The sequence below is a fragment of the Trachurus trachurus genome (genome assembly GCF_905171665.1).
Source record: "Trachurus trachurus genome assembly, chromosome: 21".
In the NCBI taxonomy this organism is placed as follows: domain Eukaryota; kingdom Metazoa; phylum Chordata; class Actinopteri; order Carangiformes; family Carangidae; genus Trachurus; species Trachurus trachurus.
The window spans coordinates 32,880,086-32,897,795 of NC_139899.1; the positions used below are offsets into that span (position 1 = coordinate 32,880,086).

Here is a 17,710-nt window from a genome sequence, read left to right on the forward strand (position 1 = left end):
AAGCTGCCGCCCCGTTCTGCATCTGGCTCAGAGGTGAAAGGCTTCACAGCTCGGTGTGGGTGTTAAGGTATAACAGGTTTAGCTCACCTGGTAGAGCACTGTGAGCAAGGACTATGCTCCAGTCTGGGATCGAATCCCAGTGTGGAGTTTTACGCTAAACGCGTTGAATCTGTAATTGTACAATGTCCAGCTGTCAGCAAGCGGGGGGTGGGGTCTGCCCACCCTCCAGAGGTGCATTGCTAATGAGCTGGTTTTAACATGACCGAAAAGGGTCGCGGGAGTGGGACTTTAAGAAAAAAAACTCCTGATGTTCGTTGTTGTGATAGTGGAGCTGTGAGGTGAAATAAGTGGAGGCCCAGCTGTTGTGTGTGTAGCTTGTTTCGTCCAGTGGTTTTCTACAGGGACGCTGTCCACACAGAGACTGTGTCACATCAACTCAGTGGATCTCAGTCCTTGTGTGTGTCAGTGGATGGAAACAGTGGTCCATGGATCATGTTGCTGGGCTGCAGCTTCATGACGCCATCTAGTGGACTGATAGTAGAAGTAGAGCAGCTGATGGCAGCTTCCTCTTCCTCACTGCTGTGTGACTGCATTCAGCTGACACTGATATGAAGCAGAGGAGAAGAGCCAATCAGTGGAGGAGCAGCTGGAGACATGATGGACATGTGAGCTGCTGTGCAGATGAATGATGTGTGTTTCCTCTGCAGGTGAAGCTACAAAGTGTGTGTGAGCTGATGTGGATGTGAGCTCAGCAGCATGGATCAGTGTGAGGACAGAGAGGAGGGAGCCCCTCCCTCTAAAACCAAGAGCCAGACCACAGGTCAAAGGTCAGAGTTTAAAACAGTCAGAAAGACTTTTCTCTCTAAAAGTCAGTTGTGTTTAATCAAAGATTGAAGATATTTCTCATCGTTTTTTCTCCAACATGCACATTTATCAGTTGTGTTGTTGTTTCAGGATCCAGCAGCAGAGACCAGACTCTCCTGAACCCAGCTGTCTGTCTTTAAAGAGCAACTTGTCAAAGGACATTGTTGTTGACTTTAAAGGAGGACGTGGACCAACTGATCAGATGTAAGAGACAAAACTACATTTCAAAGGTTTTGAGTTTCTGTTGAATGTTCTTCCTGTGGAGTCACATTTGAATGATTTAGGGGTGTCACGATTCTCCAAATCCTCGATTCGATTTGATTTTCGATTTTAGGGTCACGATTCGATTCGATTCTCGATTTTTTTTCTTTTTCTTACAGCACAGATGCCTATGCTATTTTCAGACTAGTCTAGTCTACGATCATTGGTTTTATTCATCAAATTTTGTACAGTAAATCTTATTTCAAAAGATGGGATACATATAAGTGATGCAATTTCCATAATGTATCACATTAGGCACTAATGGTCACATTTAAATAATTTCTTTACAATATGAAGGTAACATGCCCCCAAAAATCATGATCCAGCGGCCAAAATTGCCCCCAAGGTTTTGAAACAAAAATATTTTATATCTGTACATTATCATAATTTTATTTTCATTAATTTACCGTCTGTCTCATTATTCTCCTGATGTCGGCTGAATGTAATGCGAGATTGCGCTGATACGCGAGAGTCATGTGACGGCGGGGCAGAGCTGCAGCTGCTGTGCTGCCATGGACCTGATGATCAGGTCCTGATCAGACTGGCGGTGGTCCACAGTCAATCAGTCCCGGTCCTCCACCGGCACCAGATCCCCCGAAAGCCGTGGCAAGTTGCACCTTTTCGTCGGCTTATTATTTGCGGGGTTTTTTTTTTTTTATCTTATAACGTCTCTGCAACATGCGGCTCTCAGTGCTTGTCGGTGTTGTGTAGTTAGAGCTGTGTCTCCCTCCTGTTTCCCAGGTAGGAGGGGGACAATAGCCCACCTAGGGCTGGGTGATAAAACGCTATAAATTGTGAAATAACTTTTCTTCGATAGAAATATGAGATGTGGTCGATAGTTTTCATTCATCCATGTTTTGGCAAATAGCCAATGATATTGAGAGTTGCGCCGTGCCGAACCAATCATGTGGCTGGAATAGAGCCGGTCAACATGTGCATTTGTTTGGGTTGCTGCAGACGTGCACAGCAGCTGGCACCGCCGGTAAAAAAAAAAAAAAGAGAGAGAGAGAGAGAGAGAGAGAGAATGAGTGAGTGTTTGTCTCGAAATAAAAAGTAAAGGAAAACTCGGCTTGGTGCGCAATGGGGACAACGGGCAGTTGTAGCTTTGCGGGGGGAGGGGGTGGGGGGGGTGATCGTCGATCCTCTCTTTGACTTCGATGCTCGAGATTGTGACGTAATTTCGATCGATTTCGATACAAAATCGAAATCGTGACACCCCTAGAATGATTCTCATTAAAAACTGAGTTATAACTCAGACACACGTTCAGTGAATGACTGACAGCATCCCATGCATCTTTTTTCTGTTATTGCATCCACTGCTGACACAACTAAATATAACAGCTGCTTTTTGTTCACTTCCTGCAGCAGTCGCTCCACTTCAGCACTAAAGTTCTTTTTATGTTTGAAGTCCGACGCTCCCTGTAGATTTTTGTTTGGGCATTTTAACTTTCCTTCTCAACTCACCTTCTCTGACATTCTGGATTTAACAACACGTTCATGAATCTGACGTAGAGTTTGCATGTTCTCTCCGTGCATGTGTGGGTTCTCTCCAGCTTCCTCCCACAGACCAAAGACATGCAGGTTAACTGGTGACTCTAAATCACCCATAGGTGTCAATGTGTGTGTGTATATGTTGGCCCTGTGATAGACTGGTGACCTGTCCAGGGTGAACCCCGCCTCCTGCCCAAAGTCAGCTGAGAAAGGCTCCAGCTCACCCTCCACCCTAGTGAGGATGAGCTGGATAGAAGATGAATGAACTTAAAGAGATATTGGTGAATGAGGCCCATTGTTACAAAATGTAGGAAAAGGAACTCATTCACATTTGTAACCCTTAAAATAACTTTGCAGAGAATTCTTTTGAAAACCTAAAACTGTCAAACATGAGTTGTGTTGTTGTTTCAGGATCCAGCAGCAGAGACCAGACTCTCCTGAACCCAGCTGTCTGTCTTTAAAGAGCAACCGGTCAAATGAACGGTTCATTACCTTTAAAGGAGGACGTGGATCAGCTGATTGGATGTAAGCTGTAACTGACAGTCAGACTCAGGTTATTGTAGAAAAGAACCAGTTTGTACGACGTGTTGTTGGACCAGGTCTGAAAGCAAAGTGTCTCTGTCTGTTGTGAACGTCCTCAGGGGACATATAAAGTCCATCTTGTGTTATCTCTCTGTCCTGATGTTGACTTGACACTGATTCCTCCACAGAGTGGACCAGGAGAGCTCAGAGGTTCCCAGTGGTCAGTCTGCCCAGCAGCATCAAACACACCTGGACTCCATATTTATGGTGAGGACATGTCCAACAGCTGCTGTTACATCTGTTGTGTTCACCATCATCTCCATGCTGCACGTTGACACCAGTGGATTGTCAGTCTGTCCAACATGGATCTGATGTTTGGCTCCATGGTTTTAGTTTGATGCTGTCACTCATAGAGTTTCTGTTCCAGCTGCTGGAGGAGAACATGGTCACTTTTGTCAAGAACGAGCTGAAGAAGATCCACAAGGCTCTGAGTCCAGATTACCCAGAATGCTCAGGGAGTCAGAGGGAGGATGAGGAGGATGAAGAGCAGAGGAGCAGCAGCAGAGAGGCATTAGTGAAGATCACAGTGAACTTCCTGAGGAGGATGAAGCAGGAGGAGCTGGCTGAGCGTCTGCAGAGCAGTAAGAGGATTTCTCTAAAGATTCAACATGATGGACAAATGAGACATTCACTGACATCAACACATGGAGGGAAACATGTTCACATAGTCGTTATTTAGAAGTGTTATATTTTCTTATTGATCTAATTTCTTGTGTTTTCATTCTGAATATTTTGCTCCAGTTTGTGGACGTAAACTCAAATCAGCCCTGAAGAAGAAGTTCCAGTGTGTGTTTGAGGGAATCTCTAAAGCAGGAAACCCAACCCTTCTGAAGCAGATCTACACAGAGCTCTACATCACAGAGGGAGGGGCTGGAGGGGTCAATGAGGAACATGAGGTCAGACAGATTGAAACAGCGTCCAGGAAACCAGACAGAGCAGAAACAACCATCAGACAAGAGGACATCTTTAAAGCCCCACCTGGAAGAGACCGACCAATCAGAAGAGTGATGACAAAGGGAGTGGCTGGCATTGGGAAAACAGTCTTAACACAGAAGTTCACTCTGGACTGGGCTGAAGACAAAGCCCAGAAGGACTTACACTTCACATTTCCCTTCACCTTCAGAGAGCTGAATGTGCTGAAAGAGAGAAAGTTCAGCTTGGTGGAACTTGTTCATCACTTCTTCTCTGAAACCAAAGAAGCAGGAATCTGCAGCTTTGATCAGTTCCAGGTCGTCTTCATCTTTGACGGTCTGGACGAGTGTCGACTTCCTCTGGACTTCCACAACACTGAGATCCTGACTGATGTGACAGAGTCCACCTCAGTCAACGTGCTGCTGATCAACCTCATCAGGGGGAACCTGCTTCCCTCTGCTCGCCTCTGGATAACCACACGACCTGCAGCAGCCAATCAGATCCCTCCTCAGTGTGTTGACATGGTGACAGAGGTCAGAGGGTTCACTGACCCACAGAAGGAAGAGTACTTCAGGAAGAGGTTCAGAGATGAGGAGCAGGCCAGAGAGATCATCTTTCACATCAAGACCTCACGAAGCCTCCACATCATGTGCCACATCCCAGTCTTCTGCTGGATCACTGCTACAGTTCTGGAAAAGCTGTTCAAGACCAGAAGGAGAGGAGAGCTGCCCAAGACCCTGACTGAGATGTACATCCACTTCCTGGTGGTTCATCTAAAACTGAAGAAGGTCAAGTATGATGGAGGAGCTGAGACAGATCCACACTGGAGTCCAGAGAGCAGGAAGATGATTGAGTCTCTGGGAAAACTGGCTTTTGAGCAGCTGCAGAAAGGAAACCTGATCTTCTATGAATCAGACCTGACAGAGTGTGGCATCGATATCAGAGCAGCCTCAGTGTACTCAGGAGTGTTCACACAGATCTTTAAAGAGGAGAGAGGCCTGTACCAGGACCAGGTGTTCTGCTTCGTCCATCTGAGTGTTCAGGAGTTTCTGGCTGCTCTTCATGTCCATCTGACCTTCATCAACTATGGACTCAATCTGATGTCACAACAACAAACAACCTCCAAGAAGACTGAAACAACAGGAGTCAAATCTGCAGAGACAAACTTCTACCAGAGCGCTGTGGATGAGGCCTTACAGAGTCCAAATGGACACCTGGACTTGTTCCTCCGCTTCCTCCTGGGTCTTTCACTGGAGACCAATCAGAATCTCCTACGAGGTCTGATGACTCAGACAGGAAGTGACTCACGGTCCAATCAGGAAACAGTCCAGTATATCAAGAAGAAGATTGAAGAGACTCCCTCTGCAGAGAAAAGCATCAACCTGTTCCACTGTCTGAATGAACTGAATGACCGTTCTCTAGTGGAGGGGATCCAACAGTCCCTGAGCTCAGGAAGTCTCTCCACAGATAAACTGTCTCCTGCTCAATGGTCGGCTCTGGGCTTCATCTTACTGTCATCAGGAGAAGATCTGGACGTGTTTGACCTGAAGAAATACGCTGCTTCAGATGAGGTTCTTTTGAGGCTGCTGCCAGTGGTCAAAGCCTCCAACAAAGCTCTGTAAGTGTAGAGATAGTTGGATTTATTCATCATTATATAAAAACCCTTCTGTCTTTCAACAGGACAGATAATAAACTCCTTTCTTCTTTAATTCCTCATGATCATCTCTTCAGACTGAACAGCTGTGACCTCTCAGAGAGAAGCTGTGAAGCTCTGTCCTCAGTCCTCAGCTCCCAGTCCTCTAGTCTGAGACACCTGGACCTGAGTAACAACAACCTGCAGGACTCAGGAGTGAAGCTGCTGTCTGGTGGACTGGAGAGTCCACACTGTAGACTGGAGACTCTGGACCTGAGTAACAACGACCTGCAGGACTCAGGAGTGAAGCTGCTGTCTGGTGGACTGGAGAGTCCACACTGTAGACTGGAGACTCTCAGGTGAGGATCCATCCAGCTGTTTATCTGATGCCACTTGAACACAGCAGCAGGTGTTGACAGAGGGTTCCTGTGTGTTGTTGTGTGTGTTCAGTCTGTCAGGATGTCTGGTCACAGAGGAAGGCTGTGCTTCTCTGGCCTCAGCTCTGAGCTCCAACCCCTCCCATCTGAGAGAGCTGGACCTGAGCTACAACCATCCAGGAGCCTCAGGAGTGAAGCTGCTGTCTGCTGGACTGGAGGATCCAGACTGGAGACTGGACTCTCTCAGGTATGGAGAGGCTGCTGCAGCCACACACACTGTCTGATAGAGGAGGAGGAGCTGGAACATTTTCTATTGCCCCGTTCACACCTGGTCACACCTGGTATTAACATCTGTCTCAGGTGATCCATGCATTGATGACACCATATCCCATCACTCAGACCATATCCAGAGGGTGTGTAGGCCACAGTGAAGCTCCGCCCACTACACTGATGTCCTCTGTCTCAGTCTGACTCGTCCCAACACAGTTTATACTGAAGCCAAAGTCTCAGAGTGTTTCAAACATGAGCTGTGCAGCTTTCATCAGTCACAGTGATGAACTACTGGGATCAGGAGTTTCTCCTCATGATGACTTCAGTGTCTCATCATGACTCACTGTGTCATATTCAGGAGAAGAGATGTCAGTGGTGAAAGCAGCTGTTGGCAGCTGTGCTCTGAGTCTCTCCAGATGTTTGGATCAGACTTTATTTCAGAGTGTATCAGGAAACATTTCAGCTGCAGCTGGTTGAACTGCTCCTGAACCAACAGAGTGTTTGACCTGAACAGTCCCAGAGACTGTAGACACCTGTTGAATGTGGACACACTAATAACAACACAGCAACAAGAATCAAAGCATGTCCACTGCTCAGAGACATTCGTCTCCCAGCGTCTCCAACCAAGGAGGAAATAAGAGACAGAAACCAGGCGGCACCATCAGGTCTCTGTCTGGTCAGATATTGATGATCAATAATCAGCGCAGGCCTTGTCCTCACGAGCCCGGGTATTTTTGAAACCGTGAACATCCCGGTTGTATGTCCTGTCCACATGCAACCGTGCTTTTGGAACCCTGAAACCGTGGTTTTTTGAAACCGGAGTCCAGGGTGGGGTTTTCGTCCAGGGTTGGTTTCACCGGGTGCGTGTGGACACTGCAACCGCGATTGTTTTTCTCGTTTACATCATAGCTGCACACGTGCTGATGTAAACACTGCCAGCCCGCAGAGGTTGTTTGCAGCGGTTTGCAGAAGTTTTTTTTTACATCATCTAAATGCTATTTGTATAGTTTTTCGATGAGAAAAATATAACGAAACAGTCGTCAGGGCGATCCTCTTGTCAGCTCCAAACAGACCACAGCTGGTTTTCCACACAGCATCATTTACAGTAACAAGTGACGCTACAGATCAGCGGGGGCCGCTGCCGGTGTGTTTTTAAAATTACAGAACTACTACAGTAGCGCCGCAGTTTCTTATTCCCCACCTTGTTTGATTAAGAGTTTTTCGGGATGATTTTCATTAATGAACAGGCAATAGCCTATGTCACTGTCAGACCGGGTACAACGGGAGGGGGGGGGGGTCGCATTGCTGTCATGCAGTGATAAAAAGAGCCTATGCGGAGATGAACAGAGCGAGCCAAGAGCCAAAAATGTATTCGCGACGTTCGCGGTCGATATAAAGTGGATATGATGTTTCATTCATACATGTTTTGACAGACAACACAACAGCCAGTGATAAAGAGTTGCGCCGCACCGACAGACAGTCATGTGGCTCAGCAGCCAGGTGACGCACACAGCACAACAACACAGCACACAACAACACACAGCACAAGAGTCAAGACACAGCGCAGCAACATGTGCAGGCTGCTGCAGCAGTGCACGTCAAAGGGACACCGCCGAAAATAAAATAAATAGGCTACACGTAGTTTTGAAATTGTTTTTGCGCATGTTTTCATCCATAAAATGACCAAAAATAAACACTATAAGCGGATTTCTTGATAACGAATTATTTAACCTGTTCACGCAGGCCCCCTAGTGGTTGGGACGCCGGCGTCCCAAATCAATAACACATGAACGGCATCCTTAATATAACGAAAAGTAGGCATGCTGTAATGAAAACTCCACCACAGACCTTTTAAGGACACTTTCGGCAACATGTAGAAAAAAAAAAGAAGTTTCTAGGTGCTACGGTTTTTTCACAGTCACTGAAAATGTCTCAAACAATATCAGACTACGGCAGCCCACAAGCGACGTCACGTCAACAACGAAGGTGATTTAAACATATATGTACCATCTGTACACCTCTTCTTTCACCACCAAAAAATCGTATACTGTCATATAAACAAAAGCAAAGCACAAAAATGCAGTTTTTACCCCATTAAAGTTTTAAACAAGCCTGCTCACTCAACACAAACAAACCCGGAAGTCATTTTCGAGTGCCGAAAAAGACGGACATTTGTGAATCATAGACCCACTAAAACACTGAATAAAATTACAAGCTTACCCTTTTTTATAAGCTGAACATGTGCTCGAAAATAATCCATTGATCGATTTAATCCATCGTGACCAGATAATCCACAGCGTGTTACGTAACTCCGCAGTTCTATTACTACTCGCATTCTCCGTCAGACTGCGCATCCGCTTTTGCGCATCTCTCGTCGCCTGTCAATCAAAGTCACGGGGGTGAAAACTTTTTGGTCCAATAGCAGAGACTGTAAGGTGTGACCTGATATATAATGATCCCTGATTGGGCAAAGCTTAAGCCTGCACCCAGCTGGTTCCTGTGGTTCCCTCTCCCCCTAGTGTCAACAAGTAAGCAATACAAGTCTCCACAAAAAGTTAGTTTTTACTGCCCCAAGTTTAATTAAAATAATAATAAAAGACAAATGAACTATTTCAAATGTCCTTGTTAATTTAAGCCATCACTGATGGTTGTGGGATGTTTACTTCTGGAGTTATAAAGGAAAATAACAATATAATACAGGCGAAAATAGGTAAATTCATGTTTGGATGGGTTTTGGACACTGAGGGCGTATTCACACCAGGAAAGTCCGATAGTTCACTTGCTTTGGTGCGGACTAAATTTTTTTTTACTTGGTGCGGTTTGTATTCACATTGCATTTTTTCACAAGCGGATCAACTTTGTAAACAAAAGCACGTGTGTCCCACAGTCGCTCAGTCATTGGATAAAAATTATCAGCGTACTCAGACCAGAGTTTTTTCTGCATTATAAATTTTGAGGCGGCCGCCTGTCTGCGTTTGTACGGAGAGATCAGCTGATCCGCTGCTGTTTACTTTCTCTCCGAGCGTCTCCGCCTGCAGATGTTCAGATGAGGGAATACGCTCCTCGCGTCCGGAGCAAGTTGATAACCAGCTTCGTAACCTACCGTGTTAACTCGGGCCGGGGCTTGAGGTTTTGTTAAGCTGGAACATGAACACAAAGCCTGGCGATGTTGAGCCTCCTTCGCAGTACAGGCTGGAGGACAGCTGGAGAGAGACGGGTAGGCTACGTGGAGATAAAGTGAGGGGGGACTGACACGCAGTCCATTATTATCTGAAGCTTTCAGGCAACATTATCACCCCTAAAAATACTATAGCCTATATATTGGTGAGAAATGAACGAGGAGGAGGGGAAAAAAGACGTGTAAACGGCTTATGATTTGTACCCGTGTAGATGTTGACACCTAGTCTGGTGCGCTAAAAAAAAAAAGAAAAAAAGGACGGCACAGCAAAAGACAAACAAAAAAACATAATCATTCTCTCAGGATGCCGCGTGCCGATCGTCATTTAAGCATAGTCACATTTATTTCTATTAACGGTTATTAATCGGATAACGACTTTCTGTTAGGCTATCAGTTAAAAAAAAAAAAAGATCCTTAACGGCGATGGGTGCGTCCTCTCCAGCATCTGATAAATGTTTTCCACTGACCTGATATCAAGGAGGCAGCGTGTCTATCTGTGCTCCATGTTGACCCACGGCTCATTGTTGATAATTTCCACATTTTCTGACAACAACGGAAGCCTGTTGAATCCAAAAAGGCGCTTGGATTTTGCATTTGGTTCGGGAAAGGTTCGGTTTGCATTCACACTGTACGCGAACCGCACCAGGGTTCGTTTGGGACTCTGGTGCGGATCAAACAAGTGGACCGAGTCCCAGCTGCAGAGGTGGTCTCGGTCCACTTGTTTGATCCGCACCAGAGTCCGCTGGTTTGTATTCACACCTCCCCAAAAAGTCCGCACCAGAGGAAAAGTCCGTTTTAAGCGGACCAAACGGGCCTGGTGTGAATACGCCCTAAATATTCATCCCCATAAATTAAATTTTCAAATGGCATTTTACTTATGTAACTGGTGTTCCTAAAAGCCATCAAGTATGTGATTGGCCCCAATAGGTTATCTGTTGGAAAAAAAAAATCTCACTAAAATCTTGCAGTGTGCATTTTAGCCAAATTGGACAATTTTGGACAGGTTTTGCACACTGGACATCGCCAAGGGACACTGTTTGGAAAAACTCTATAGTGCCTCAGTAGTTTTACATATCAACCTAAAATTTGGTACACATGTGGACAGGGAGTGTGTGAACCATATATGTAAAATTCAACCTGTTTTATAATTAGGATTTTGATATATCACCTTTTCACCAAAAATTTCAAACTCGTTTTTTTTTTTTTCAAAAAAAAAAAGTTATTTCAGAAGCCCATTTTTTTATGGAATGACTCAATTCAATATTTTATACATATAGATGTAAAGGGACAAAGGTTGTCTTTCATTTAAGCCATAAACCATAGTTGTGGGATTAGTACTTCTGTGGTTATAAAGCTTTAATTGCAGTGATACAAAAACAGGCGGAAATTGCCAAAAATGGCCTCTGCATGAAGAGGTTAAACCAAGGGGGCAGTTGTCGGTCTGAGAAGTGAAGCTCACTTCCGCATTCAAAAAGCTGCAATCCCCTCGGCTGTCGCTGGGGGCTGGCTCCAGAAGGGAGCAACTCCAATTGAGCCCCATGTTAAAATAGCCGATTTTACAGCTTAAAAAAACATATTTACAGCCTGGTACATTTTATTTTTTTGGTCTCAATCGATAGTTTCTACCCCCGCACACACTCTGAGGGGGGTGATTTTTTTTTTAACTCTACCGTTTTACTATTATTAGGTTTAAAGTTCTGGCCAATTAGGGCGCAGAACCATTGAGTGACAGGTCCGGCGACCGCTGCTACGAGGCCAGTGGGCGGGCTCTCGGCCGGCCAACGGCCGCACCGCTCCAAATATGGCAAGTAGAATCCAACATGGCGCAGCTCAAACCCCCGTAGTAGCGGCACAAAACAGACTCCCCCAAACCAATGGGTGACGTCACGGGTGCTACGTCCATTCTTTTTACAGTCTATGGGTTAAACAGTATTTGTATAGAAATGATTCCGTCCGAAGCCTTTTGATCCATAAGCAGTTTCCACTGTCTTTCGATTGGTTAAAACAGCTTTCCACACGTGCATTGCGTCACTTGGTAGCGGATTCCACGGTTGCGTGTGTACGGAGTATTTTTTATTACACCACCCGTGTGGACGCGGAGCAGAACTCCGGTTTCAAAAATACCCGGGCTCGTGTGGACAAGGCCTCAGTCTCTCTGAGATCCTGATCTTGTCCTGATGAGATGTGTTGTTGTGTTGAGGAGACAGTAAATCACAGTGTGACATCCAGATGTCCTCACTGTCCAGAGGCCTGGAGCTGTCAATCAGAAGACAGTGAGTGTAGTGAACAGTGTAATAATCAGTGTTTGTGGCTGAATGTGTGTGTGATCAAACAGCTGTTTTCAGACTGTGTGTGTGCTGACTCCAGATCAGATGAAGCCACAAAGTGGCTCCTTAATGAAAGTCTCCAGCAGCTGGAGCTTCACTTCCTGTCTGAGTCCATGTGCTCTGAGCTGAGCCTGCTTCTCTCTGCTCTACAGTTTCTCTGCTTCCTCTGGACTCTGACTTCAAGTCCAGTCAAAATGTGTGGACAGGTTTGATGGAGCTCAGGACTGGTCCTGAGGACGGCTGCTTTATTCCACATGATTTGACTGATCTCAGTGAGTCAGTGTGTTGCAGCTGATCTGTGTGAAGAGCAGAGAAGAACAGAGTCATTGATCATGAGATCCTGATCCGTCCTGTCACTGTGATCAGATGGTTTCTATTAGAGCTCCTTCATCCACTCACTGCTGCTGTGGCTCCTGTGGAAACCTGCTCACAGCCTCATTCTTCAGCTTCCTGTGGAGTTTTCTTCAAACAAACACAAGTTGTGTTCACACTCAGTGTTTCTCACTAAACTCACTGTGTGTTTCACTGAGCTCTAACAAACGTGTTGAGTGTGTTTCCTTCCTCATCAAACACTGAAACAATCCACTGTTCACAGCTGCACTCTTCTTCTTGTTCTTCTTTCCTGGTGCATTGTGGGATATCTGGGCTGGTCAGCTCCACCTGTTGTGTCTTCATCTTCTTTGCTGTGACGTGTGTTTGTGCAGCTTGAGAGTCAGAGAGTGAAAGTGTGTGTCTCACACTGCAGTGACATCACATGGAGAAAAGACATGATGAAGTGTTTCCTCCTCTTCTCCTCCTGCTCTGTATCATCACTAGATAAAGACTCCAGCTCCTTCTTCTCTGTGCTCAGTGTTCATCCATACATACCAGCCTCCATGTGAACACAGTGATAAAACAGTGTGTGTGTGAGAGCCATGTAATGTCCATGTGTGCATGCTGACAGAGAAGGTGCTGCTCTGACCCCCCTCCTCCTTTCAGGGTGGAGCCTGCTGGAGTCCCATGGTTGACACCAGGTCTGAGGAAGTGTAAGTCTGTTTTTACTTTGATTCATGGAAACGAGGGATGCACATGTTGAACCGTTTAACCGTTAACCGATAACAAGAACTTTGACCGATTAATACTATCATTTTTTTTTTATTAGCTCCTTGTCATCAACTCATGGGGGCGTGTCGACACGTGCAGATTTCCACGTGCCTTCAGTCATATCTCGCGGTAAAAAGTTCCACAGGAGGACTGACAGTATGTGCAGCAGCCCCCGTGAAGGAAGGTCAGACCATAAATGTAGCTACACAGACATAGATGTGCATCATCTGTAACAACGGCGCTGAAAAAAAATGAAAAAAGTAAATAAAAGAGGAGGCTGATGCAGCTCTCCTGCAGCTCCACAGAGGAGCTCTGCTGCTCCTTCAGTCTGGTGTTTGGCTGCACTTTGTAACTAAAACAGTTCTACACTGGACGATCTAACCTCCATATGAGTGATCAGCTGAGACAGAGCAGAGTGGATGTGGCACTGATCAGCTGTCACAGCGCACGTGTGTATTTAAAGGGATAGTTCAACATTTAGTCAAATTGGCCCATTGCCATAATCCCTATAGTCATAGCAGTAGGTTTGTTACCTTTAATTGTCGGTGCAAGCTATTTTTAGAACGGCGGAGCAGAGCCGTGAGCTGCTCAGAGCTACGCTACAGAGGCTCATTATGGGATTTCTTGGTTTCCCTCATCAAACTCATCAAATACACAATCCAACAACTCCACAACGCTCTGGTGGACAAGTTGTGACCTGCACATTCACCATGCTATGAGATAATAACACAACGTTACCACACAGAGTTGTTTTAGAGGTAAATACAGAGACTGATGATGAAAAACTGTCCCTGAAGGCAACGTGCATCAGCGGTTTTGCATGAATTTCCCTCTAAAACAACTCTGTCTGGTAACGTTGTGTTATTATCTCATAGCGTGGTGAATGTGCAGCTCACAACTTGTCCACCAGAGCGTTGTGGAGTTGTTGGATAGTGTATTTTTTGTGTATATTCCCCTCAGTGTTTGATGAGGGAAACCAAGAAATCCCATAATGAGCCTCCGTAGCGTAGCTCTGAGCAGCTCACGGCTCTGCTCCACCGTTCTAAAAACAGCTTGCACCGACAATTAAAGGTAACAAACCTACTGCTATGACTATAGGGATTATGGCAATGGGACAATTTGACTAAATGTTGAACTATTCCTTTAACTCTTTCGCGACCACACTAATTCCTCAGCACATCCACTCAGGACCACATGTTTTTGGCTATTTGTTTACCTTTTATCTCACGTCGAACCGAACTCTGTACGTCACCTAGAAACAAACGGTCTTCACGTGATTGAAGAGTGACTTTACAACGTGCTCCACGAAAAAACGGCGAGTTTTTCCGCCGTTTCGTTCGTGAGGACGAAGTAGAAGAAGAGAGCTCGGTTTCTCCAAAAACGGAGCTCCCGCTCTAGTTTCAGAGAAAAACGCACTTTTGTGTCAAGTGGCAATCTGCTCATTTTACCGGTACTCTGCAGTGTGGCATGTCTCCCAAATCATTTCTACGGCTAAATAAATATATTTGTAGGCATATCTGGGGGGTGTGGCAGCCTGGAGAGCAGCGGTGCAGCGGTGCGGGTCTCTGGCCCAGCGCTGCAGCTCCGGGACACTGCTGTGTGACTGGCCGGCGATGACTGCTCTGGGGCGGGGGCGGCCGGTCACAGCCCCCGCTGCTCAGCACCCGCTCTGCTGCACAGCGCCGTGAAAACAGCTGTGATAACGGGCTTTCAGATCCGAGTCTCCAAACCAGAAACGTTTGTAACAGCACCGGTAAAAGTCGCCACATTTGTCGTCGGTCGCTTTTGTCAAAAGAGGGTTTGGAAAGTCGCCAGATTCAGGGAGAAAGTCGCAACACTGTAGCCGACAGCCGCACAGCGCTGCACGCTGTCCCCAGAGCAGCATTCAAGGAGAACGATTACTCAAACAAAACCAAAATCACACAGTTTATAAAAAATATTATGTTTTGATTTTAGTTTAAAACAGTTTTACATATCAGAGGAACCATATTCACACACAGGGTACCTCAGAGTGTCTATTATCTTAATCTGTAAAAAAACGGTTTTGACGAGTTTGCTCGTCAATGGTCGTGAACGTTCGGCAGGCTGTGACGAGTTAACTCGTCAATGGTCGCGAAAGAGTTAATAGCAAAAAAATAATTGGAGCGTCTTAATCTTATCGGTTAATGGTTAATAATCGGTTAACGAGCGTCGGTTATCGGTCAGAAAAGAAATTCAAAATGTGCATCCCTACTGGAAACAAAGCAGCACATTCAACCATCTTCACACTGTCACATCACTGACCTCATGAGTCTTCATCAAACTGTCAATAACTGATCAATGATCAATAACTGCAGCTGTGTCTTGTTCTCTCCATCAGATTCCTGTCCACTCACAATCGACACAAACACAGTGAACACACTGATCAAACTGTCTGACAACAACAGGAAGGCGACACGTGTGAAGGAGGATCAGTCATATCCTGATCATCCAGACAGATTTGACCTTCAACCTCAGCTGCTGTGTTCAACTGGTCTGACTGGTCGCTGCTACTGGGAGGTCGAGAGCAGAGGAGACGTTTATATATCAGTGAGTTACAGAGGAATCAGCAGGAAAGGAAACAGTGGAGACTGTTGGTTTGGAAGGAACGATCAGTCCTGGAGTCTGGTCTGCTATGGTGGTGGTTACAGTGTCTGGCACAATAGCAGAGAGACACCTATCACCTCCTCCTCCTCCTCCTCCTCCTCCTCCTCCTCCTCCTCCTCCTCCTCCTCCTCCTCCTCCTCCTCTGTCTCTAACAGAGTAGCAGTGTATGTGGACTGTCCTGCTGGCTCTCTGTCCTTCTACAGAGTCTCCTCTGACTCACTGATCCACCTCTACACCTTCAACACCACCTCCACTCAACCTCTCTGTCCTGGGTTTAGACTCTACAGTCCTGGTTCGTCAGTGAGTCTGTGTTGAGTGAAGCAGAGTCTCCTCCTGTCACAGAAACCTTCTCTCTGTTGAACAGACAGTTCAGTCTCTACACGTCTGTCTCTGTCTCTCACTCACGTCGTCTTCACAGGACAGAGATGAACACAGTTTAATAATGAACTCATCAGCGTCATGGCAACAGAAAAATCACTGGGACCTGAAAAACAAGAAGAAGTTTACGAGAATCACTGAGAAGAGTTTTAAAAAATCAACTGATTTAATCCATGAATGTAAATAATCTGATGTGAAATAAACAACAACGTGATTTAATAAAGAACCAGTAAATAAATGAATTAATAAACAAACATTTACATGTCAACATTTATTACTGGATTTATTTTGAGATTCATTTCCTGGCAGATTTTAATTCATTCATCAAGTTTTGACTAAAATGTCTCTCCATAGGCGTCAACGTCTTATTCTGAAATTGTTCACTGCTGCCAATGTGTGACTTTACTTTGTAGAATGTTTATCAGTTGTTTTTCTCTAGTTGTTAAAGGGATAGTTCACACAAAATTCAAATTTCACTCATTATCTACTCACCCTTATGTGGACTAAGAGCTGGGAGAAGTTTCAGAGTCCTCCGAGGCTTCTCTGAGTTACGGGGGGTCGGCGCAGCAGTATTTGTCCATATAATGGTTGTGAATGGATACCAACTTTCCTTCGTCCAAAAAGACACACCAAAAAACATCCAAATACCTCCATGCTGCTCGTCTGTAATGTCCCTCTTGTATTGAAGCCCCGACATGAGAAATTGTTCCGAAAAAAATTAAATAAGTCTAGGATTTTAAGCTTGTTTGTAGCGGAAGCTCCCAGTGTCTCAGTTCACTGCTCTTCCTGTGTCGCGGAACAATTTGTCATGTCGGGCGGCTACCTAAAGCACCAGAAAAGAGACCAAGATGGATCACTGCAATCCGGAGAAACGGCTGGGCTCCTGGCAACGACTCCTGGATTTGCAGTTCACATTTCGTGTCAGGTAACTTTAAATGATGTTGTATTTTTGGGCAAAATCATTTCATTACATGTATTGGCCAACGTTTCCCCAGTAAAACTCTGAACGCTAGCGTCTTTCATTTAGCTACATCATAAAAATAAAACTGTTTGACTTTATTTCCTGGACTGTCATCATTTATGCTAATTACCTGTAGTGGGAATAACAGTTGGATTGTGTCAGTGGCATTTTGTAAAGTGTCTAAAAAAAAAAAAAAGTTTTTTCTGTTGGTCCTGCCCACAGTTAAAGCTACTGCAGGTATATTCATAACATCATACAAGCTTACTATAAAAAAAATAAAATAAATAAACATTGAAAAATTAGAAAAGTAGCGTTTTATTTAGCCTAATATATAAAGAAAGTGACTAAACCTCCATAAATGAACTTTCCTTTGGGGTCAATAATGTAATTCTTATCGTATCTTAAAGTCCAAATGTAGGTGTAGGTAACCATTTTTTCTTATTCTTATTATTCATTAATCATACTCTATTACAAATACTGCTTTCTTTTTATTGCTGTTGCTCTTTATTATCTGTGCTATACTTCCTTTGCTGTTGTCTGCTGCTGCAACCTTGTACATTACCCCACTGTGGTACAAATAAAGGATGATCTTATCTTAACCCTAACCCCTAACCCTATAACTAAACTTACATAATATTATTTATAGTGTTTCTAATGGTTCTTCTCCCTGGCTTTCTGGAGACGACCACAGCCGTGATGTTTGTCTTTGCCTCATAAAGCAGGTCAAAGGTCAGAGAGGACTGAGGCCTTGAACTGAGCCCACTGGCA

The 17,710-nt window shown here is 45.1% G+C and overlaps 2 protein-coding genes across 2 annotated transcripts in view; both read left to right on the plus strand.

The window, feature by feature from the left end:
• LOC311004127 (uncharacterized protein) overlaps window positions 1–17,710 on the plus strand; it is a gene marked incomplete at its 3' end in the record, with an annotated part of 309,814 nt that overhangs the window by 235,424 nt on the left and 56,680 nt on the right.
• LOC311004362 (protein NLRC3-like) lies at window positions 757–15,918 on the plus strand (the record flags this gene model as incomplete). The annotated part of the gene is made up of 8 exons (XM_083996389.1): window positions 757–827; window positions 3,327–3,405; window positions 3,566–3,779; window positions 3,940–5,728; window positions 5,842–6,020; window positions 6,202–6,367; window positions 12,874–12,920; window positions 15,338–15,918. 8 exons carry the CDS (start codon window positions 757–759, stop codon window positions 15,916–15,918), a joined length of 3,126 nt encoding a protein of 1,041 aa, XP_083852515.1.